This window comes from Epargyreus clarus, unplaced genomic scaffold (genome assembly GCF_041222505.1).
Source record: "Epargyreus clarus isolate Ecla_fem2 unplaced genomic scaffold, WU_Ecla_fem_2.2 ptg000004l, whole genome shotgun sequence".
Classification (NCBI taxonomy): Eukaryota; Metazoa; Arthropoda; class Insecta; order Lepidoptera; family Hesperiidae; genus Epargyreus; species Epargyreus clarus.
Genome location: NW_027332212.1, coordinates 13100892 through 13126979, shown reverse-complemented (window position 1 = coordinate 13126979; position 26088 = coordinate 13100892). Strand labels below are relative to the sequence as shown.

Below are 26088 nucleotides of genomic sequence, written 5' to 3'. Positions count from 1 at the left end.
ACTATTTTTGTTACAAAAGATTGAGCAGTAAACAAGTATGCAATCCACAATAGCAAATAGTTATATCAATTATCTCACCTACGTAAGTTAGCCAGCACCACCATAAAAAATATGATTTATATTTTTAAACTTAATCTCAAATTAAACATGACTTCACCCAGTTAAATTTGAATCGTTTAATTTCCAAATGATATTCACATAAAAGACACAATAAGTATTATTATATTATTATAAAGACATCAACCTGCTTGCAGTCCAACTAAGTGGCCAGTGCCAACCAGAGACATCAGTTATCAACTCCTGACAAAGTTTTCCCACCATCGATGTCTTTAAGCATAATATGTGTATTGACCACTATTCGCATACGCCTTTTCTTTCAATCCATTATCTGTATTACATCGAAGATACTACAATTTGAGATTGTATAGTTATTTTGCAGCTGAGCAATTTTATCCTCTCCAAACTTCGTTCGTAACTTTTTCCAATATTCACCAACGCGATGTACAATCATCCCTTCTTTAAAACTCGGAGACGCAATCTTTTTCAATAATCTGTAGATACTATTTAGTATTTACAACATTCTTTCACAATTATCTAAAAATCTAAGGTAATAGATTTTGAGTTTTGTTTGTCAACCGATTCTCTTTTTTAACTTCTTTGGTAACACATAAAAAAATGATATACGAATTTCAACGTAAGCAGTACAGTGCATCTTTGTCGACTAATATTATATTTTGTTCCTTTTCCTAAATTCTTACATTTTCTTTAAACATTCCTTAAATATGAAAAACAAATAAGAATTTTAAATCTACTCGTATCATAAACTATTTTATTTATATACAGGGTGAATTTTTCAAAGGCATCCGGGGCAAACTCCGAAACTATAAGGATTAGCGAAAAATGCTGAAAGGAGTTACGAGGCCGATTTTGATAAAAACTAAAACTGCATCATTAGTTTTTTAAAATATCTTTTTCCCTAGCCGGGCATCGAACGAGTTCATTTAAAAAAAAATAAAAAAATAGATTCAATCCTTGTTACATGTTTTTTTTCTTTTTTGTAACTAATACTGCCTATATATACTACAGCCTTACTACAGTATATACTACAGCATTCATAAGTAAGAAGTATTCAATAAATCCTTGCAAATAAAACACTTGCAAGCATTTTAACATAAATCCATAATATTCACGTGTAAATATAGTATTTTAATGACGATCTTGTAAGAAGTTACATACTCGGACGAGTGTGAATTTATTTCTAGATGATTTTATATTTCGAAAGTACGGCTAGAAGTGTGCTAACTAATCCCACTAGAGATTATAATCTTTACAATAAGAATATATCATGTGGTAATGAAGTCCGTCTATCAAATACAGCACTACGCAGATAATGTATTGAAACAGATGGATTTTCGTCATTAAAAACGTTGTGAATGCCGGCTGACTTACATACGAGATGGCCAACGTAGTCCTCAGGAGTCACGACGCATCTGTGATCTTCACCCCTGTTCGTTTGCTAATCCGATTTTATAAACAAAAGTTATAGGGTTATTCATGCTTCAGAGTACACACAAAGCTACCGCTCCTGAGTCCAGAATAATGAAATACTCTCCAGACTTATTTTAATTCTAATCGTGCCCGACATTGCGATAAAAAAAGGATCGCAACCTGAACAAGAGTTGGATATCTTCAAATTTCCTGTATTGCGCTTAAAAACCATTTTTACGACAGTTATTAAAATCTAAAAACAAATAACACTTCAAAAATTCTAGGAACCATCGAACGTTTGAAAAATGTGTTTCCGATTTCAAAATAAAACTGCTTTAAAACGTGAAAGCACTACGTTGGGTGTATAAAGTTTTAACGATCTTTTAAAAAAACATTCTCTTTCAATTCTGTTTTTAAATCGGAATGTTTGAACTTCACAAAACCTGTTTACACTATTTTTACATTTTAAACGCTTGATATCTCGAATTGCGTTTTCAATCTACACTTATTTTTATCGGATCAACACTTTTAAATTACGAACACTTAAATATTTGTCACGTAATATTTTGACACTTTATTTATTGTTATATTTCACAGTTTTCTTTTGACACAACACTATTAGCACTTCTATTTCTTTTATTTAAAAAATCTTTAGGTATTATACTAGTTTTAAATTATTTTTAAAAACTTTTAATTTAAGGTCAAACATACGCGCAACGCGACAATGTCAGTGCGGTTATATGTAGCGACTATATTTAAATGAGATTTTTGCACTATGTCGTCCGCATCTATCTATAATGGTGTCAGAATTATGCAACGTATAAAGCAACGTGCGAATTCATATTTCGCTGACTGAATGCTTGGCACAAAATGTGAAATAATTTGTTTTTGTTTTTAATATGCAATTGAAAATATGATTTTTGTAAAAACACGATCTTGATGTACAAAAATATATACCTATATAGAGAGAGAGTAGCACGACTAGTAAAATATAGAAAATAATTATTTTATATTACAATATTTTATAAAGTCTTTTATATTACAATTAAAAAAGTATATATATTTTATAAGTGTTTAGCTTATAATTAATTTAATGATTGATACTAATTTAATTGTGTATATTTCGAAATTATAATCGATCTTTACGATAATAAAAAGAAAAAATAAGAAATAAATTTAAACTATAGCATCATTAAAACTGCCCGATTTGCTTTTTTATTATTTTGAAAGCGTTACGTTTTATAAACAAGCACATTATTACATGAAACATATTTCAGCAACACAAAAACGAGGTCATTGTAGAACAAATAAATATTTCCGAGATCTTGGCACGTCGAGAAACGTTTGGAACGAGTCAGTTTCGGCGGGAAAATTATGGAGACATCAACAGTACCGGTTTCATTTGTTACCACACATACACTATTTTAGACTTTACCACGACGTAGTAGAGTCTAGCGCTCTAGTGTCTCTACGTTGATATAGAGTCTAGACGATATATTGTGCTATTGACAGATGTAGTAGGAAACGATGTAGAGTGATTGACAATCCAGCATTGCCAATTGTACGGTGGAAGTTCATCCATTCAAGTGTGTTTACACTTTCATTCATTAGTACTAGTTTGAAGTAGCATTTCATTTTGTGAGTACGTGGGCTCATCATTATCTTTCATGTGTTTTGAAGTAGAACTCTTTGTTGTTCGACTCTAGCGACACTACCGCCACACTTAATTCTGTCTATTAACAGCAGTGTACGGCGCTTCTGTTTTTTAGTTTGAAGGGTGTGGTAAGGTATACTTTTCCGGCCGAACTCAGGTAGAAATCAAATCTCATCTGAGATGGATTAAAGATGTCCATGGGCGGTAGTCCCACTTAACGTCAGGTGGCTCGTCAGCTACTCCGATATTATAAAAAGGTGTAAAGTATAATATACTATGATGTATTTTCCCCACAGACGAGTGTCTTCTCAAAAATGCGACTAAGACTCGTCTACCACGGTGGCTAAGTCAATCTAATATCAACCATTATTTGGTGTGTAAGAATTTTGAATTTTTACCGGAAATCTAAATGTTATTTAAAATACGTAATTATATTTTATGACCGACACTTCATATTTACTATGCGTATAATATATTTGAATTTGCTGTCTCTCTCTTAATTGCTCCGTTTATTTTGAAATACCGGAAGCGTAATGATTGGCACCTCATCTTATGCTCGTAATTTGCCGAAAATAGCCGAGTATGACCGATTACTGCCGACGTACTTAGTGTATTTTTGATTTGCTAAATTTGCTTCATGATTTGTACTCCGAAGTCATGTCATGACTCATGGTCTGCCAACAGCTAGACCGATAAATTGTTAATTAGGCGTTTAATTATTCGAGAACAAACTGCCTCGTGTTTATATGACACTTACTAGCAGTAATCAAATTATGTAGAGCAAAGTGAACATATGAGAAATATATTGTTCGATTCGATTTAGATTAAATATTATGATAAACATTTTATGGGATAGCCCCGCGATTTGTGAAATTGGTAAACAATCTACAAAGAGTAACGTTGAGAGTGATCAGGAGTTGGATGGGTAACCGTTAGTGTGTTTCCTTTGTATCCTTGTATGTAAACGTTTAACCTTCTCGTATTGTGAGCAATTTGATACGATCCTACTATTGGGTATTTACGGGGATAGACACATGCCCAGAAGTGGGACTTATATTAGGTTACAGTCACAGCAAGTACAGGTCTGTGGTTACAAAATATGACATTACGTACAATACGTAAAATATTGCAATTATGGGACTTATGGGACAACGGAATACCATACATTTGTCCCGAATTCCATTTCGAATTATACCGAAATCTAAAATAATTCATTTTTATTTACGCGCTCTAAGAAAAGGAGGAACTCTGAAGTTATCGACGGACTCGAATTATCAAATTAATTATGTTTTTTACTATACCATTATGATTTTGTATAGAATAATTACACTGTTAATGTTGTGAATTAAGGAAAGCTATATTGATATTTAAATACGAGTAATTCGTGAAAACTATCCCCATCTAACGACGACATAATGAAGCGTTATTTTTTCTACTCACTGATAGATGTCGCTGAGATTAACTAAACCTTTACATTCTGGCATAAATTCTTTACAGCCATAGTTTCGAGCATTTATGTATAATTAAACTGTAGCAAAAAAAAAAACGCTTTCTACACCCACAGCCCCATAGTAGGATTCCCTGTGTCGTGGGTGCCATGGACACACACATAGAAAAATACACAAACACCCAGACCCAAGAACAGAAATCTAAATTCATCATTTAGATATCTGTCTGGCCGGGGATCGAACCCGGGACCCTTTGCGCGTCAGACCGGCATGGTGACCGCTCCGCCACGCGGGTCGTCAAAACTAACAAAAACAAACTAATGCAATGTCCTCTTACAAAATATAACTTCATTCGCAATGAACAATAAGTAATAGCCTATTAATAATTACCCACCCCCATTGTCACACTGTAATACGTTAATTTTATTATATTCAAACTGAGTTATAAGCGAGTAGTTATTAAAGAATGCGGTAGACCGTATCGTGTCCACGCCTTGTCTCTTCGGTGGCTCGTAAAATGTAAAACCGTCTTATGCCGTCGCGGTGCTATTCTGGAGTTACTTCATATTGTTTGAATATAATTTTATGTTATTTTAATTTAGTGGGGTGTTATCTAAACGTGTAGAATATGAAAAAAAGATCTGTCTTGTTATTAAATTATGTAGAAACTTAGCATAACAGATATTCATTATGAATTTAATGCATCACACGGGAAAATATTCCATTGTGATATTAACGTTATTTTTTTTTCGATAAATTCATGAATATTTTTAGGCACAATGTGTGGTAAAGTTTGTTTATTATTGGCAAGTGTATTAATTGTTAAACGTGAACGTATTTTAACACGGAAACACGTCTAGACGGGAAGCAAAGATTTGTCTGTTACAGAAAGTAACTTTCAAATATGAAACCTGTAACCCTTGACGCAATAGCAATGTCAGAGCTACTAACTGTCTCTCAAAAAAGTAATTTAAATGTGATTTTAACTTTGTTTGGACATGAAGATAGATATTCTTCTTTCGAAGAAAAAACGGTAGGCGTTTTACCTTCGAAGCTAACGAATAAAAAAAAATAATAAATATATATGATTTGTTTCAAATACAATACATTTAAATCTTATGTTTCATAACACTTTAGAACGTCTGCTGTTATTCATAAAAATGTTTATATTTACTTAATTTATTACTACGATGTCGTTTGAATGACATATTAATATCGCATCGAAATACCAGAATATGGCCGACACATCGTCCCCGCAACATCGTAAATCTATTCCAGGTTTAGTTCAAGTTTTTACTAGCTTTTAGATGACAAGCTTCTGTTCGCATTTGATTTTATTATTAACGACATCGTGAAAGACTTCATTGGTCAATTTCGTGGTTGAAACCATATGTCACTTAGTTTCTTGATACTTTAAGTCGTTATTAGAATTTAAGAATCACATGTCTATTTATATACAGGTATATCTCAAATCTAATTTTATTTTATCTTTCTTACAAATAACAACGTTGGAATGTAAGATAGTTAAATTTTTTAGATAAAGTTTGCAGAGCTCTTCGGATTTTAACGTCATTGTTATGAGATTTAAGATTGTATGATATCTCTGAATACAAGTACAAAAATAAACAAAACAGTAATTAATATTAAGCAAATTAGTAATTTGTCTAAAAAATATGCTATTATTTATTAATCCCTATTGAATGATGTCCTAGATTTTTTACTACGTTAAAAGAGTCTAGCACACATAATTTTAAGTAAAAAATCCGTTTAGTCCATGTTGTGTACGAAACGGTTAAATAAATAAGGAAAATAAAATGGTAAATATTGGTCTGAACGTACATCGAACATTGGCTATTACTGCAAAACATTCCCTCGGGCAGGGTTGTAGTAAATACACAGCGACCATTACATTTTGTAGCAAAGCTAACTTTTGATTACTAGGTTGGGAATACTTTAAAAGCGTGAACGGATGCGGATTTTTTTAAGTTAAGTAGTAAAGGAGCATGCAGTCCACATGATGTTCAGGGGCTGCTGCCGCTAATGGACACTTGTAGTCGATCCCAGGTAAGATTGGAGCTCTTCCTAAGGTCAGCTACAGATGCATCACTACCTGGAGGACTGGGTTATCATACCCCTTTTACAAAGTATATCTCCTTTACCATACTTCAAACCGAAACACAGCAGCACTGTGAATACTGCTGTCTTCAGACACAAAAAGGTTTGGCGGTGATACCACCGAAGTCCAACCACAAAGGGTTCTACCACCTTTAATGTTTACGCTAGGATTACAACAATTTAATCAGATAACTTGAATACAAATTATAAAGCAATAATATAATTTTCAAGTTAAACTAGGCTACTGTTCTCCACGCATCTCTGTCACTGGCGTCTAACTCGGTGACTAACGAGAGACCAACTTAGAACTTTATGTAGGACTGTCGGTGTTTTACGACTCACTTTGTCCTATCCAGCTGGCCGAGTTTGCGAATTAGGGCACATTTCGCTTGATTACTATATTTTAATGTTGTGCAGTAGTTTAAAAGGTGTTTGAAATCTTTTACTACAATACTTAATTCTGTAGTAGGACAAGGCAGCATAAATAGAAAGTGTACTTCTTAGTGGTAGAACCCTTTGTAGTCTGACTCTGAACTCCAAAGGCAACACAGCCACACCCATTTTAGCCTAATAACGCTAGTATTAAAATACTGATATGTTACCATTTTAAAGGTGTGGTAAGGAAGTACTTATTTATCCGAGGCGATCCAACTTTCGTTAAGGGTAGCAACGTACTCGTATCTATGGCGAGATACAGATATGACTCAACTCGCTATCTTTATATTTATCTATAGGATCCTTAAACAATATCATGACATTTGCATGGGAATCGAATCCAAAATGCTTTATATGTCACATACCATAAATGCGCCACTATTTAGTCAAAGAGAATAAACTAAAAGCAAATACTAAGAAACAGCATAGCTAGAGCTTCTCCATTAATATAATAAACTTTTATCTCAAAAAGAAATGTTAGTACAAATTAGTTCTCCATTTATGTAACTCGCTACATTAACGGTTATTTTTCATTTCATTAAACCCGACTGAGTGGAAAATCTTAGCTAATATTTTAAATACTTCCTGCCAAGTCGTAATGAAAGTACACTTGGTTAAGATTTTTCTTTTAAATAAAATGCTTTATGGTAACTATTCTGTGATTTAAATTTGGTGTAATATATTTTTTAAACACTAATTATTACCACGGAGATTATTGGTTTCACATTAGTCCTGTTGCAAAATCACTACATGTACTAACATTCCATCGATCAACACATATTAATGCATAAGTTGCAGGATAATCTATGGCAAAAATACAAATAAAGGGGCCCAATCCCCATACAAAAATCGGGTATTTTACGGTATATCTGAGTCGTAATAGGTAGTAGGTACAATATTTTAACAATTTCCACATAGCTTGGACTTCATTATTTACTTTATTCACAAATACTAAAAATAAAAAAAAAAACGTTTCAAATCTGGCAATACAGAAAATGGAAAAGGCTTGTATGACATTCATCTATCTTTCATTGAAAAGATTATATAACACTTACCAAGTTGATGGTGACGATGAGCTCATGCTGCTGGTGCTTGTGACCCTTCTTCTTCTTCCCCTGAGGAGTCTTGGCTCCAGCCGCTGCAGCCTGCTTCGTTGGCGCAGTCTTCGCTGCTCCCTTTTGCGCTGAGGGTTTCACTGGGGTCTTCGGGCCACCTTTTGTTGATGCACCTAAATAAAAAAATGGCTATGATTATTTTGACGCGAGTTTTCATGTGGCCAGTGAATGAGAAGCAAGTCTTTTTTTCTAAAATAATGTATTAAAGACGGCTTAGATAGAAAAGCCGTCATCCTAGTCGTTGGACACACAGATAAACATATCCAAGACTTCCAATTTTAATTCTGGAATTGGTTTCTCGGTCAGACAGGTCAGTTTATGACTTATGTAAACGTTATTTAAATATCTCATGTGTCAAGCATCATACTTTATTTATTTAAATTTTATCTTACCTTTTTGACAAGGAGGGGTTGATTTCTGTCCAGCGGCATTCTTCTGGTTGACATGGCCTCCACCATCGGCGGGTTTGTTCCGCGCCTGTAACAATTTATACACAATTACTATACAGTGAAACGAAGCTTTTGAAACGATGATTTCATCAGGCGATAAAAAAATTATAATATATGAAATCTAAGGCGTACGCTTAAACTATCGCGTTTGTGTGTTTGTATTGAAACATAGTATGAACAGAACAAAAGGCACGAACGCATGTGACTTTTTTACCCGCGCAGAGGCAGCGTGCGAACGGCGCGGACGCACGCGGCGGTTGTCCCCTCTGTAATCTCAGAAGATTTACCCAAATCAATATGATCCCTTATTATGAATTTTTAATTATGGTCATTGTAACGTATAAAAAGTTTCCAAACCAAATACAAATACAAAAATCTTTGTTTGTAGAATAAGGTGTAAACATTGGTGTTATAGTCAAGAAATTTCGCTCATTCTTCCATAAATGGCGTACAAAAATAATTTTAAGTCGCATTTTATAAGTTCAAATTATTAAATTGTAGATACTAATTTCCAATATTATTAAAACGTTAATAAGATAAAATGTCAATAACAATAAAAATTGTCACGTAAACATAAGACCAGAAGCGCAATATGTAAATTTAATGGGACATTGAGCAGTTAAGCTTTTGATTCGATTTTCAATCAATCGACACCTCGCTTGAAAACTCTAATTAGGGTTCAGTTGAGCGCCACCGCTAAGCATCACGGGTCGCACGCGTCGTATGCCTGCCGCGGCGCTCAGTACCCTTACCATGAGTTTTTACGTTTTGACAAATATGACTGTTTTGGTATTTGTTTACGTATTTGCCCATACAATTTCCAATCAGCGCCCCTAGCGGATTGTGTCAGAACTTGGAAATAGTATGGGTCAATACGTAAACAAATACCAAAACTCCTGGCAAGGCTACAGGTCCTCGTTTGACGCCCGCTCCGTGCACTCGTCATTTTTTGGCGTAAATTCTTTAGTTAATTATTTTATGTCGATTCAATGCAATGACCATTGTCGTGAAAAGCTATAAGCAAATACAAAATGGCACAATAACTATTAAATACAAAAAACAGGTACCCGATATTATATTTAATCAGCTTGTATATAATTAAACCTATGTTCCTTACTTATCTTAGAAATACAGAATACTTTTAGCAATAAGTCTAATTTTTACACAACTATAACATTTTAAGAAAATAAAGGATAGAGTAATAAAATAGATACCTAATGGATCATAAACATAATCAACCTTACTTACATAGATTATATTATTCGGTCAATATGGCCAGACAGTTAAATTAGGAATCTATTTATTTACTAGTCTGCAAATACAATTTGCCAATTTTCCAACAACAGGAACCTCGTACGTCACTTTCGTTACTCCAAACTGTCATCTCCAGTTATGATGACGTCATCTGTTTCCGTTACAGCGGAGTAAGTATTATACTCGTATCAACAATATTGAATTTATGTAAGTGGTCGTATCTGAGAAAATTGTATTTTCCTCTTCATGTAACGACATTAGAAAACTATGTTTAAATATATGGTTTTCAAAGTATGTTTTGGTTAAATTAACAAGAATAATTGAAATATTAATAAGTGACTAATATTTATTTACCTATTGCTATGAAGAAACGGAATGGGGTATCTCCAAATATTGAAAATGTTTTTTTTTTAATCTTCCATATAATCACTATATACAAATTGTCAAATCACAACCCTATCACTAAAATATATAACGTAAGTAGTTAAAATGATGAAATATATCAAAATTTATAAAAACTTTTAAAAGTATACTAAAGAATAGGTGTTAAAAGTACCACATTGATTAATTAATTATATTACAATCTGAAGTAAGTCCTAAACAAAAAGAGACCTAAAATATTCATCCAGGCTGCAACGCTTGGAGCAAGCTTAAACTTTTTCTAGCCGTGCCAAAAGGCCCTTATTAAAATTAATTGCTACCCATTAGAACTGATGAGGGGTCTTAAAAAAGGGATTTTTAAAAATGAAATGAACTAGCTCGTTTATATTATATGTGTGATTGCAAGCTACGAGCACTTTAAGAATAATTAAAAAAAATGACACTTTATTAATTAACTACGTAGATTTGTAAGAAATTTAAATTTTAAATAAAGTTTGCAGTCCATCTAAGGCAAAGGTCGCTGGTGCCCTGTTATCCATTATTAACCCACAATTTGATCGAAATTCTATGTAAGAACCACTCATAGGCCAATAGGCATAGATATGTATATTTGTATAATAGGGTGTCCCGTAATTTTTTTTTCGATTCTCTTAACAGCAGACCCCTCAAAAGTTGCGTAATTGAGCGTAGATTAATAAAAAATATTAAAAAAATAATAAAACTACATCTTTAGGGCTCTACCGAGCTTCAAAGTTTTGCCAAATTGACATTTTTTGGTGATATTTCGCTGTTCATTATCACTGTTCCTTAACTTAATTTTAAACATTTATTTACTTTATTTTCTATATTGGTTCAATACAAACACGACGTTTTGACTTGCTTACAACAATCCATTACCAGCGACTTCGCATTTGTTAGGATTTAATCAGCAAATCCTCATATTTCCACAAGTTTTTGACTCGCGAGTGTTTTCTTTGTGGCAAAAGCAATTGTTATACCATATTTGCTGCTTATACTATGTTAGAACCATACTGAGAACTTGATGATCGGCAGCTACCAACTATATAGGGACATCCAACTACCTTTGCGTGTCATCTGGAGAGCTATACCTAACTTTGAAGTTTTATAAATTTTACATTTTTTACAGACACGCAACAAACATCTATCAACCGTACAAAATTTAGTTTATAATCAATTACAATAACATAAAATAAAAAAGTATTTTCTACCCAGAAATTATGCTTGATTTTACAACATACCTATCAATAATAAAGCCATCTCTATAAGAAGCTATATTTACACTGTAGGAGGCCTCTGTTACCAGTTATACATTTATTTCTCTTCACGCGTCCTAACTTGAAGCTCCACACAATATTTTGGTATAAACTCTAGTAAGGAACTTTACTTATTGCGGTTTAAATATCCTACATTTAGTGCAACTTTAAGCTTATCTAGTCTTTATTATTCTTTGCTATACCAGTAATCGAGAGTAGTCGCTATTATCAAACAACATAGTGAAAAGCATGTTTTCTTCGCATACAAATAAAAACATTTCTTTCGACAATAGAATCGACGATAGAACTCAGATTTTTGGGTTAAAATCAAGAGTAGGTCCGGTGAAATCTTATATGGTTACACATTAGGTTCAAGAAAACATTCCACATGTTTTTGAAAACAATTACATAGTTCGTTGCGAATAGTAAATAGTGTTTTACTGCGGTGGCTTATAATTTGCCTGAATTGCCGAAAAATGTAGTTAATGAAAATATAAAGATGACAATTATCTTTGTGAAACATATCCATTTGAATCAACTGGACGCTGTACTCTAGACCTGGATAAATGTCCCACTCGAGATGGCTACTTCTGTTAATATAATAGCAACTCATCACTAATGTCATACTGTGATTCTACATTGACTATTTATTATATTATACGTCGTTAAAATATACGCCCGATTTTATTTATTATCAAGAGAAAGACTTATTTTTTTAACTTTTATCGAAAGATTTTTTTTTTCTGTGCATTATTTGTACATTTTCTAGGAGCCGAAGTAGAACCATATTACATTGTATTTACTCTCGATTTTACAAAAAAATGTGAGTTCTCTCGTGGATTCAATGGGCGAAAGAAATCATTTTGTGACAACATCATTGTCAGTACATTGTATGATGATAATGACTACATTAGGGAGTTAGTATTGCGAAGAATAATAAAAACAGGATAAAATTAAAGTGGTATTAAGCGCAGGATATTAAAATGGCAATGAATCAACTTCTCTGCTAGATAATATTACATCGAAATAATTGTTGAATAATTGTTGTTTGAAGGTGGTAGAACCCTTTGTGGTTCGACTCCGGCGGCACCAACGTAACACCTTATTCTACCTAATAACAGCAGTGTTAGTGCGCTGCTGTGTTCCGGTTTGAAGTGTTGTAAGGGAGACAGACTTTTCCGAGGCGTTCCAGCTAAGTCCTCAGGGGTAGCGGCGCATCTGTGGCTGACCTTGTGGGAATATCTTATCCTATCTGGGGTTGATTACAGATGTCCATGGGCGGCAGTAGCCACTTATCATCAGGTGGACTGTATGCTTGTCTGCTACTCCTATATTATAAAAAAAAAAAATTGTATGTCTAGAGCGCCAGGTAAAAAAATTGAACTTCAACTCATGTTATGGCTTAAGAGCTCTGATTTTGTTTATATGATATTTTCCCTGTCACATGCAATCTACATAAAGATGTAATAGGTAACAGCAGCCTCACAAAGTGTAACTACGACGAAGTAACAATATCGAACAAAAATACCTAATCTTGGATACAAAAATAAATTTGAATATCAAGTATTTGTTATTAATTATTTAATATTTAATTATTAAACAATATAGAGGTTCTATATTGTTTTTATCGTTTTATCGTCTTTTTCTATTAATTTTATTACAAAAAATCTCCTTTAACGTGATTTTTTTTTATTATTCTAGGTGTCTGTTAAAATGGAAAATTTATAAAACTTCAAGGCTCGGTAGAGCCATCAAGATGACATGCAATTGTATTTTTTTTACTTTATCCGTAATCTGTGTAAAATTACGCAACTTTTGATACCTCTGCTCATAGTCTAGCTCAAAAACAATGATTTTTCATACAAGGACGGGACACCCTAATGTATAATTATCTTGCCGCCTTGTAATTGAAGGAAGCCATTAAATGGCTTAAACGGCTGACAATTCTGTCAGCATATTAAAGGCTGTCATGGTGTAATTTACCCGGAACAATGCCGACATGCGCAGTTAAGTATTGCAAAACACGAAATCGAAGAAAAAGTGCGGTGAAATATCGTTGCATTCGTAAATAATCTAAAAACTACATTTTTTAAATATTTTTCAAACACGAAAACAGATGACAGTGACAATTTCAATTGGCAAAACTGGTTATATTTTCTTGGAGTGAGTAGTCTTTACTAATCTATGCCGATAGGCAGCAATAATTTGCCGTACAGTAAGAGCTTTAAACCCGTAGTTTGATAAAGTAGAGTCACACAAGACGTTTCATTTTCTCCTTCAATGGTAAAAACTCATTTGTGGCCGACCTCAGGTGGTGATAAGTAATTTCTAATACGCACATAACATTAAAAAATCAGAGGTGCGTGCCTGGGATTTGAACCTCGGACCCCTTGATCGAAGGGTCGAGTTTCTTAACCACTAGGCTATCACTACTATAGGAAACTCATAAAGACTTATAAGAAAAGAAGCGAAACAATTTTAAATTAAACGACCAGTTGATGGTGGAACAAGTACCTTATCGGACTAAAAACTACGTTTTTATCTTTTCACAGCACACAAGTGGCGTAATGAGGCGTAGAGAGAAAGTTATCAAAAGAAACCTCTTTGACATATTAAGGTATTTGTTGAGTCTCTTCAAACTTTCGAATTCAAAGCCGTCTTAAACTGCGCCAATACTTTACTTTAATATGGATTCGAAATTGTTAAATATATCGATTATTGTAAATTTTAGGTAATATAGTTTTATACAAAGTTGTTAAATCTGATTGCAGTTGTTACTCTTTGAAAACTTATTAAAAAGTAGTCGTATTGGAAAAAAACTAGTGGAAAAATAGTGTGCCCAAAAACAGACTTGTACTTCGTAGGGCACGCTCATCCATCTGGTTCGGTTTATTATGGATAGCAGTCGTTAAAACTTGTCAAAGACCTTGTGTCCAATTAAAGTAAAATGCATACAATATATACGACACATTTGTTACTTGAGGCTGATATAGGCTGTAACCTGTAGCTGCCTCTGCAAATTCAATTGTAGAGACTGATACATAGCTGTTAGGCTGTATATGATGGAATATTGGGGACCCTTTCCAGTCACGCATGTTATCGCTCGCAAACTACCACTTTCGTCCAAACGTATCACTCGCACACTACCCTTACCATGAGTTTTCAAAATATCCCACAATTTTACGTTACGTTTACTCAATCCAATATTCTGTTCCGTTTGCTTCAGTAGACTGAGTAAACGTAACAATACGTAAGTGCTCAAGTCTTTCTGTCTGCCTCACATGTTCGCAAAAAAGAGAGACAAATCATAAAGCGCCATTTTGTCAATTTAGACATTTAATGTTATGTTACAGACACTACAGTTCTGATAGAATCCCCTAGGGGCGCTGATTGGAAATCGTATGGGCAAATACGTAAACAAATACCAAAACAGTCATATTTGTCGAAACGTAAAAACTCATGGGGGAGCTCGAACCACCCGGCTAGTGACCCCGGGAAGGACGGCGGTATGTGTGGTCGCATACCGTCGTGCCCACCAGACGGTGTGGCGAGCGTCAAGCTCACCTGGGCAGATGGGGCAACGCGCTAAGAGGACTCCGGTTGCGTTCCTTTGGAGATCACGGAGTCCTCTACGCAGCGCCGAGGGCGGCCACCGGGGGGTTTTAGTGCGGTGAGAATCCCACATAACCCCGTGCCGCTCCCACGGCACAGGGTACCTTTTGAAGGTTTCCCCTTCGTAAACAATAAACTCGCGCGACAAAAATAGTGCCTTAACGCGCACCTGTACGCATACCACTTGCATCCCATAGTTCCATAAAAGATCTGTGTTCCATACGCCCACCGCCTGTGAAGAGATTTCTGCGAGCTAATTCATACTCTCAAACATGCGGTTTGAAACATGTGCGTCAGGAAATGCTCTATATTTTAGCGATCAGACTTAAATCAGCCAATTGAAATTTGATAATTGTTTCCAAATATTAATTGTGGTTAGAGGTTTTTAATATTAATTGCGGTCGGATTGTTCTGATTGGACGAATGATTTCAAAACCACTATTAATTGCGCGGTTGGCCATCAAAGTGCGGGTCTAATGGGACTCGGTTGAACCCAGCCAGTGTTATTGGTATTATTATGCTAATTATGATATAATCGTTAAAAACGATTACCCAGTTAGGAATATTCAATTATATTACTGTAAAATTAAACGTTTATGTGACGTACCCGACGACGTTATTAGATTATTATTATTAAAGTTATCGTTTGATATTATATCGATTATTTTAGGAACGTATGTTTATTAATTTTTATTATTTTAATATACAAAAAAATCTCATGTGTTTCTCTAGACTTATCTCCGAATCCTCTTAATAGGTTTCAATGAAGAATTAGTGTATGTGTTTAGTTGACAAAGAGGTTAGAACCCGATCTTCCAAATTCTTGAACCCGATAGGTAGATTTACCACCCTGTGGCTTACTTACCTTGGCAGCCTTGGACAGTCTCTGAGGACTAATTTATTTACAAGGTTACATTTTTACATTCTTAATAATTTCAACACTCGTAACCCTACACTAGTATTCCGTCGTGAGTACCATAAACACCAAATAGAAGTAGTAGTGTAGGTAAATACTAATTTATTCCAGCAAAATTTTGTGTTTCATAATATCACTAAAGCTTATCACTACGGCTACACGTGGTCGATGAAACCTCGGATAAAACAAGCCAGAGTGTCTCAGAAATACGTATGAGTCATTACACTCTGACACAAAGATGTCTGCAAGTATTCACAAAATGTCCAATAATACGTGTTTTATTATTGCTTATATCATTTTCACTGATTTCCAGCATTAAAAAAATAAATAATAAACGCTTTCTACACTCACACCTTCACATAAGGATTCCATGTACCGTGTAACACACAAAGACGAATACACAAACACCCAGACCCAGAACATTATCTAAGTTTGTACCTAATTCAGATTTCTGTCTGGCCGAGGATCACACCCAGAACCCTTTCGCGTCAAACCAGTATGGTGACCGCTCCGCCACGCGGGTCATCAAATTACATTGCGTTACATTATGAAATAATCACATTACAAATGACTTATTTGAGCGGCAGAATTACATTACACTGCGCTTATCCCGCCACAATCATACCAACACTTCTTGAAGTTGTATCAAGAAACAATGAGAATGTAATAAAACTTGTTCATCCCAAATAAACTGACGAAACTGCTGGCGGAAGGCTGGTAAATAAAACGAGGCATCCGAAGAAAGAAAGCCGTGTTAATGGCGCAATTAAAACTGTTCTAATGCTTTGCTAAAAGCCGTTGTAAGCAGCTATACGCTGTAAACGTTAGCGCACGATGTAACTTTTTACAGTCGTTCATATTTCGGTCAACAAAATTGATACGATTAACGGAATTCACCCGCGTGGCGGAGCGATCACCGGTTTCACGCGCAAAGGGTTCCGGGTTAGATCTCAGGTCAGACAGATATCTGAATGATAATTTAGATCTCTGTTCTGGGTCTGGGTGTTTGTCTGTTCATCTTTGTGTGTTTCCATGACACCCACATGAGTCCTAGTGCGGGAATGTGAGTAAAAAAGTTTATACATGATTTTAATGTAATTAATAGATAAGTTTATTTAATATGTATATAAATAAGGCCAAAAAAATGATGCTTTTACATCATTTTTTTACAAAATTTTCTATTGAATAAATGAACCATAGTATATAACTGTAAATGGGACTAAAATATACAAATCTATAGGTAACATTAATAATTCAAATAAATAATTGAATTTGAAGTAATTATCAATTTTAAGATAATGAGCTTGGAATACAACTCATAATAACTCCAATAAAACACACTCCCCAAAACTCATAATCTCAAACTGTAGTCAAACGTGTAAACCACAGAACGACAGTTTAACAAACTTTGCAACTTGGTTAACTTATGCAAAGGGACCTCAAACGTGACTTAGATTTCGCAAAACTAATTAAAGTAGGCTGTTTGTGCAAATTTATTCGAATTAAATAGCTAGTTTAGAATAATTAAATATTTGATCGTAATCTGCCAGCCTGGCTGGGTCATTGTCACCGTTTTCATGCTTTGAACCCAATTAATTTGATAAATATTTCAACTTAACTTAACAATGTAATAAGATTAATAGATTACTTCGTGAATAATCCGCAATACACATAAGTGTAACATATACAATACACATTGCCGTCAATTTTATTTAAGTCGTTCTAATATTATGAAGCAAAATAATTCATTCTTAGAGGACTAGATTATTAGTGAGTTTCCTAATTTATAATAGGAGACCAATATTTAGCAGTGGAACAGTAATAGAACGTTTAAGACAACAGTGATTTTATTTAAAGATCCTGAGAAGAACCAGAAGAAGAAGCATAAGTTGATCATCATTATGACGGCTTCACTGACATCTAAATATATCACCTCATAATAGTCGATAAAATTTATAAGACACAAATGAAGCAAGTATTAAGAGAAGTAGAGTGCAGTGATAGCCTAGTGGTTAAGAAACTCGGCCTCTCGATCGAGGGGTCCGAGGTTCAAATCCCAGGCACGCACCTCTGATTTTGCAAAATTATTTGCGTATTAGAAATTAATTATCACTTGCTAAAACGGTGAAGGAAAACATCGTGAGAAAGATGAGAGATTTATATAAAAAAAAATCTTAAAGATATGTGAAGTTTACTAATACGCACTTGGCCAGCGCGGTGGACTATGGCCTAATCCTTGTCATTATGAGAAGAGACCCGTGCCCAGCGGTGGGACAGTAATGGGTGATGATGATGATGATGACGATAAAGAGAAGTAGAAGTCATAGTAGAAAATTTTCAGAAATGTTTTTCATCCACACATATACAATGACGTGTGGTTGCCACTTCATTAGCCAATTTTCATCAGACAAATACATTTGCTAATTTCCTCGTACAAAAGTGCCACCTGACGCCTTAATGTTGTACGTGGCTAAGATTTCCGAAAACTAATTAAAGCGGGTTGTTTTCATTTACCCAGGTTTCTTAGTATCCACAAGATGGTTTGTTTAGGATCAAAGGGAGTGGCTGAGCTAACAACGAAAAGATTGTAGACGTGAATTTGGTAATATCCCTCAATAAAGGATTTAAATAAACCTCCAAATTTATGTAGGTATTAGGAGTATTAGGTGTGTAAACGAAAATATTGTTATAGCAATTAAAGCACAAAATAAAATAAATAACGATTACCATGCAAAGGTAAATAAAAACAAGAACGAATTCTGGTCAAAATTTGGTAAGTAATACTTCCTATTTCAATCCAGAGGAAAAATAATAAATTACTATTATAGATAGTTTTGAACTAGAAACAAGATAATTTAATAAATATACGCAGTTAATGGTATGAGTTATATTAATAAATATTTCCAAAAGCTGAACATAAAAAACGAAGTTCAAGTAAGTAGGCAAACTTTTTCTAGAAATTTCAAGTCATAGAAAATATACTCAGTTCTTGACGAATTTTACTTATGACTTACTTTCCTAATTTGTGTTGCATAACTTTAGTTAAGTAACTCAGACTATTTACTCAAAGTTACTCAGCTACTAGTTAATCCCCAGCTTCAACGCTAAATAAATAGCGATGTTTCTATGTAGGCATTAACTGAATCCACCGTCAGCACGATTTATATCGTTGAATCAACAAACGTTCCGTCAATACACATTGCGATTGTAATTAGTGTAGATTAAACATATAATTCAATTCGAAATGCATTATTGTTATCTGCTATGTATATACATATAAACCATATTTATAAATGTATTTGTTTAATTCCCTGAGTAAAAATCAATTAATCTATTATCATTGTGGATTATTCTTAAAAATAATTGAACCGATTAAAATAGGGCTTTCATTCTATATGACAGTTATTTTACACCAAAGTTTAGTTATTTTTACACCAAAATATCCAAGACTTCTATATGGAATTAAACAACTCCGCAAAGAATGTGTGTTTGGACATATCGCGCGTGGAAGACAAAAATTTTTTAAAGAGTCAGCAGAAACAATGGGTTTCTGACCAGGTGAAGATCTTAAGAAAATAATTGGTGCTCAGCCGATGCTTAAACGATCGAATTAACTTTACCGCAAAGCAAATGTTGCTAGATGTATTCGAAATAAATATAGTAAAGAAATAAAGAATTTGTTGCAGAAACATGTAACCAAGACTTTGTACTGTAGACTGAATAAACTAAAATGTAGTCAAAGAGAAATGTAATTTTCTCGGGATTTCAGTTTTTATGGTGACGCAAGGGGATACTGTCGAAACAGTAACTTGTCTAGCCGGGTTTTCCATTTTGTCCCATTCCATCAATTGTATTGCATAAACCCCCCAGGGAAATAAAGATGTAATAGGGTTTTATGATTCGTGGCTACCAAGTTATTGGGTTATATGATCTTGATATTACAGATAAATCTTTTTCGATCTCCGATTCCTTTCCCATTTTGAATACCGAACTTTTAGAAGGCTTTCCTCACTTTGCAATAGCTATTTATTAAGTTAAGTAACTTTTTGTTCTGTTTAGTCTGGAAAATAGTTTGGTCTGGAATTTTGTTATGTCTTCTAATGATCAGAAAAAAAATATACTGGTCGTAGTCTATCTCGTTGGCCAAGTGCGAGTTAGTAGGTTTCGTATATCGTTAAGAACATTACAAAGAGATTGGAGTTAGCTGATTCTTTATGATATTCATTTATTTCTAATTACCTACCTTACATTACCTTATTTTCTCATGTAAGCACATTATTTTAAAAATCATAGCTTCTAATATTTGACCTCTTGGAATCAAAGTTATATACCAATAAACTAAATCAGCGCCGTGGTGCAACACACTATGGCATCAATGCTGAGTGACTGCCTTCTCCGTATGCAATGCATACATACAAGCATAGGGATGTGCTGTAACGTACCTAATTAACTGTTCTATTTTTATTCGGCTGTGTTGTCTTATTACGAGTATGTATCTTGAGTTTTCTATGTATCTATATCCCACTATTTTGTAATTAACTAAAGTCACTTGTAATTGTTATGTCTGTGTGTACAATGCGTTACGTAATAAAGTTATTTCTTTGTTTCTTAAATTATCGATGCTGCAACATAATCATAATAGTATGCACGCACAAATGCTAATAAATACCAAAATAAAAGGGAGAGATGGTATTTTAGGGAGAAAAGCCGGAATAGGTTATAAAAATAGAAGACAGCATAATTATGATGGACAAACACGAGTATAATTGTGACGTTCACAAGAATGATGATCGCTTGGATTCGACGATCTGGGTGGTGAAAAGATAACAAAAAGTATATAATTATTACACGATCTATCCGTGCAATATGTTATTATTACATGTGTAGACAGATAGATGTTTATTGACCATTATTTAAGATTAATACAAACTTCTACCGAAATATTCGCATACAATCGTAGACACGAGAAACTGAGTGACTCACCGAATATTGTTACGAAGTGTTAGAATTTGATAACATTACTTATACCTAATAGTGCTACACAAATGCAAAAGCAAATTATTTCAAGTAGTTTTAGTAGATACACGTGTATTCGAACTGAAAAATCCATAGATATAAATATGATAGAAGTCTTAGAGCAAATAATCAGTGATTTTTAAATATATGCTTTTTGTATCCATTACGAGATAAAATGTATTTATCTCGCGATAATATCATTCTAAAATTATTCAACTGCTACTGTCATGGATTTTTCCAAAGAAAGATCTGTCTAAGCACACACATAAGATCGATAACAATGATAATGTAGGACGTTCAGCTGGACTCAGTGGGGTTTTTACTGGTAAGAGTCCAACATATTCTCTATGTTGCGCCCGAGACTAAGAGGAATACTATCCATTAGACGGGGAGATAGGTACCCTAGGGTACCCGAAATTTTTCTATCATTAAAACGGTCGATAACAAATATATGCACGTACTTAAAGTTTAAGTTAAAATGCTTCATAAACTGCCATTCAAACTATCACAGCGACCTTAGACCGTACTTTTAAGGAAAACATAGATGTGGCGGCGATGCCAACACAAATAGCACGAGTGTTACCAATGGCTGCAAATATAGGAAAGTTAATTAAGCAATAATCCCAGCGATGAAAACTAAACGGATAGCTAGTCCAAAGATCTACATCAATAGATATTCCAATAAACCAAAACTCTGTGGTTGCGTAATAGAATTCGTAAAATTTCACAATCTCACATCTCAATAATAGTGCGTTATAAAAGTCACGAATCATACACAGTATAATAAAGAAAATACGAAGAACTTATCACAACATAATATAACTGATCATTAGTAATTAATACAGAGAGAATTACTCGTGCATGTTAAAAAATGCAAGTTCCATTAAATCACACTCTTGTATTATAACTTGAAATGAATATTATAACTTGTTTTTAAATAACGAAGTCACTGATATTAGATATTTTTATGCGAAATAAAATTAGTCGTCGTCAAAATTAGGTGCAGGCCACATCCATCACTTTATATCAATGGTACCTATAGCTCGCAAAAAAATGCGAAAATAAACGTTTTTCACGTCTTATAGCTGTTTAATGAAATTTTAATGCAATGACTTCGCACTGCTGAATTTATATACCAAACAGCCGTTTGCAAATAAAAATCATACGTGATTCAATTTCAAATCTCATTTCTTTCCATTTATTTCTGGAGCATAGTCATAAAACAATGTACGTTTTCGTTTTGATGTTTCGAAAAACATTCACGCTACACTATTTCTTACAGTAACGAAATAAGCATCATTATTGCTTGAAATTACTACGCGCGTGTCAAAAATATTCCCGGAAAATTTAATATGACTGCTAGGTTAAGATTTTGTAAATATGTGAAGTTTTAAAAAATGTACTTGTATACGAGTCCTAAATTTAATATTGTTATAATATTTTCATAAATGTTTAGACAGAATTATTTCTTTACGTCTAAACATCCTTCCTTACTAATATTATAAATTCGAAAGTAACTCTGTCTGTCTGTCTGTCTGTCTGGTTGTCTCTTCTTCACGCCTAAACCACTGAACCGATTTTGATGAAATTTTGTACAAAGATAGTCTGAGACCCGAGAAAGGACATAGGATAGTTTTTATCCCGGAAATACCACGGGAACTAGGGATGACGATCTAAGATCGATTAATCGTAGAATCGATCTTTGGACCCAAAACATCGATTATTTTAATCGATATTACTAAGGATAGAATCGTAAACTATGCATTTGATCAAGTGATGATCTTTAGCAAAGTTGAAGGTACGAATTTTCAGTTTTATGTAATTAATAAAATTAACGTTAATTAAATAGGAAGAAATATATAATACTAGTTTTTGCCCGCGGCTTCGCCCGCGTTTAAAAGAAATTAATATAACATACTAACATACATAAAACTGAAAATTCGTACCTTCATTGGAGTGGCAGTGGGGCCATCTGGCGAAAATTGATCATACCAACTCTGAAACCTTCGTGAGCTCATGGACAACAACTTTGCTAAAGATCATCACTTGATTAAATGCATAGTTTACGATTAAATTCTTTCTAATATCGATTAAAATAATCGATTTTTTGGTCCGAAAGATCGATTCTCCGATTAATCGATTTTAGATCGCCATCCCTACTTCCCGTGGGATTTTCGGAATAAAAACTATCCTATGTACTTTCTCGGGTCTCACTCTATCTTTGTACAAAATTTCATTAAAATCGGATCAGTGGTTTAGGCATGAAAAAGAGACAACCAGACAGACAGAGAGAGTTACTTTCGGATTTATAATATTAGTAAGGATTAGTACCTATCACTTCAGTGTATAAATCTCCAATGTGAAACATCTCCCTTTTTAAGTCTATTTAAAACAAAGAAAGAATAAAAAACATTCTATAATAACACTGACATACCATTACACACCTTTCATGAAAATTAAAGCTTACAAATACGTTTAGCATTTTCTAAAAAAAGAAAAATAACAAACGTATCAAGAGAGAAGTTTAATATTTAATACACTTAACAGGTTTTTCCAGTGACACGAGTGAATTACACGTACATTTTTGCATGCAGCCGCAAATATTTTCTAGCGGGAGACTTTTCTAACATAACCGTAGATTAAATAGTGTTTGTATTCAACTGACATCCATTTTGAAAATATATTTAAACTTGTATACAAGTTTTTGACGACTAGTTTTTCTTTTTTTTTAAATATATAACTCAAAGGTGACTGACTGACATAGTGATCTATCAACGCACAGCCCAAACCACTGGACGGATCGGGCTGAAATTTGGCATTCAGGTAGATGTTTTGACGTAGGCAAAGAAGACGAAGAAGAAGAAGTTGTTAAAACGGAAAGAGGATAAAGATTGTATAGTTCTCTTTTTTAAAATAACGAACACTTATTTAATTCGTAAAAATGGCAGGCCACTTTGAAGACAGGATAAAAAAAATGTAAAATTCGCATCAAAATACTAAGTACACAATTGTTATTCTTGTTTCTAGTGATTGAAATGGATCAATCCCATTCCAGAATTGATTTTCGCAGACATGCATAAATGTAATTTTGTCTCTATTTTATGAAACCTCACCCGAGCTCGCCTGCATGTGCATTTTTTACAGCTCCAAAATTTCCCTAAGGCACTGTTTTTAAAATACTCTGAACATTGTAAGAAACAGAAACTCTTTATATTTTCTACGTGTTTTCCGCTGAGATGTGATACTTATAACCGCAAACATTTGCTATCTGTAGGAATTTAAATATGTAAACAGAACCATGAATAGTAAATATCATTTAAAAAAATATATATATCATTGAACAATGTCGAAACTGATAGCAATCCTACAAACTTTTTCATTATATTATCAGCTTAAGGGTGATCGCCCACAGGCTGTTATCGATTAAGCAACAGGTATCTGGTAGTGGTAATGGACCATTGACAGATTTTTCGAATAAAATGAAACATGTACTGACATTTAAAAAAAAGATAGTAGAAAAATACTCCACAAAAAGTATTACTTGAGCAAAACTGGAAATACTTTTAACGGGTGTTTTTCCGCAGGGATATAAGATAATTACGATCTTCAATTCAACCGCAAACATTTTCTAGTTGGAATGCATTTTTCTAAAGACATTCACGAACGTCATAAAGCCGCATTATGAAAAACCTCCGAAAGATTAGATTCCTACCAGAGGTTGGCTTCAGATGCTCCGCTCCACCTGAGGACTATTTTGAATGCCTCGGGAAAGTCTGACTCCCTTACCACAATAAACCAGAACACATCAGTACTTAACACTGCTGTTATTAGGCAGAAATAGGTGTGGCGGTGTTGCCGCCGGCCGAACCACAGAAGTTTCTACCCCCTTAAAAATACTTATTTCATGTAAAAAAATCCACTTAATCTCAAAAGCAGTAACACATATTACATATATGTACCATATTATGTACATATATTGAATTTGTTGAGAAAAAATAGAGATACTGTCGTTCTCTTTAAAAACATACGCTTTCATATTGTTTTTGTTCCATTAATCTGACTGTACTTATCCTATTTCACGATAAGAAAGGTGAGAGAAGCAAGTACAAAACGAGATTACATGAAGCCCTATTTAGGGATTTACGAAGGCTGATAACACATATGCGAGTTTCATTTATATTTTTACGAAGTGGTTTTTGTATGTCAAATATTTATAAATATACCTCTTCTAGATATTATATTTTAGAAAAGAAAATGTGTGGTGGCCAGATTAATTATAAAAAGATAGATAATACTCTATTCAAAAACTTATATATCGCAAGGTTAATACCTACGAGTAATTCAAAATATTGTATGTGATTACGGCGAAACAGTAAAAAACACTACAATGAAACGACACGGCGTAAATAAGACTCTAATAATGTAACAAAATAATCGTAATATCTTATCTTAAAATATCGACACGTGAAATTACCCTTAATCGTAAAATCGCATTAAAAGTCGTTACTGTGTTATCGCCTTACTTTAATCAGCTTTGTTCTAAGCTTGTGTAATTCAACACGCCCGGACACGAAACGTGTTTAACGTAATCTGTTGTGCTTATTCATGTTGATGTGAGTTTATACTATATTTTATGTCAAATGAACGATTTCAAACAAGTGTTTGTAGAACAATTTGTTACCAGGAAGCATACGATTAGTACCAGGAAATTGTATTTACGTTAAGTAAGTAGGTAATAATAAATTTAACTTTACCTTTTAATAATTGATCTAACCCGTTATTAGTAGGAATAGTTAGCTTCAGAAGCAACACAACAGTTTATTTAATCTGTTTTCATAGATTAGTAAAGATTACTCACTCCTAACAAGAAAATGTACCCAGTTTTGAGAATTGAAATAGTTGCGTAAAAAGTTTTGCCACGTCTCCGTGCT

The 26088-nt window shown here is 33.8% G+C and overlaps 1 protein-coding gene across 6 annotated transcripts in view; it reads right to left on the bottom strand.

The window, feature by feature from the left end:
* LOC140757600 (uncharacterized) overlaps positions 1 to 26088 on the bottom strand; it is a 256841-nt gene that overhangs the window by 9868 nt on the left and 220885 nt on the right. For all 6 annotated transcript variants that reach the window (XM_073093428.1, XM_073093421.1, XM_073093427.1 and 3 more), the window contains 2 exons: positions 8648 to 8732; positions 8196 to 8368 (listed from right to left, as the gene is read on the bottom strand). In XM_073093428.1, the coding sequence (XP_072949529.1) occupies positions 8196 to 8368; positions 8648 to 8732 (258 nt within the window). The remainder of the gene's footprint in view (positions 1 to 8195; positions 8369 to 8647; positions 8733 to 26088) is intronic.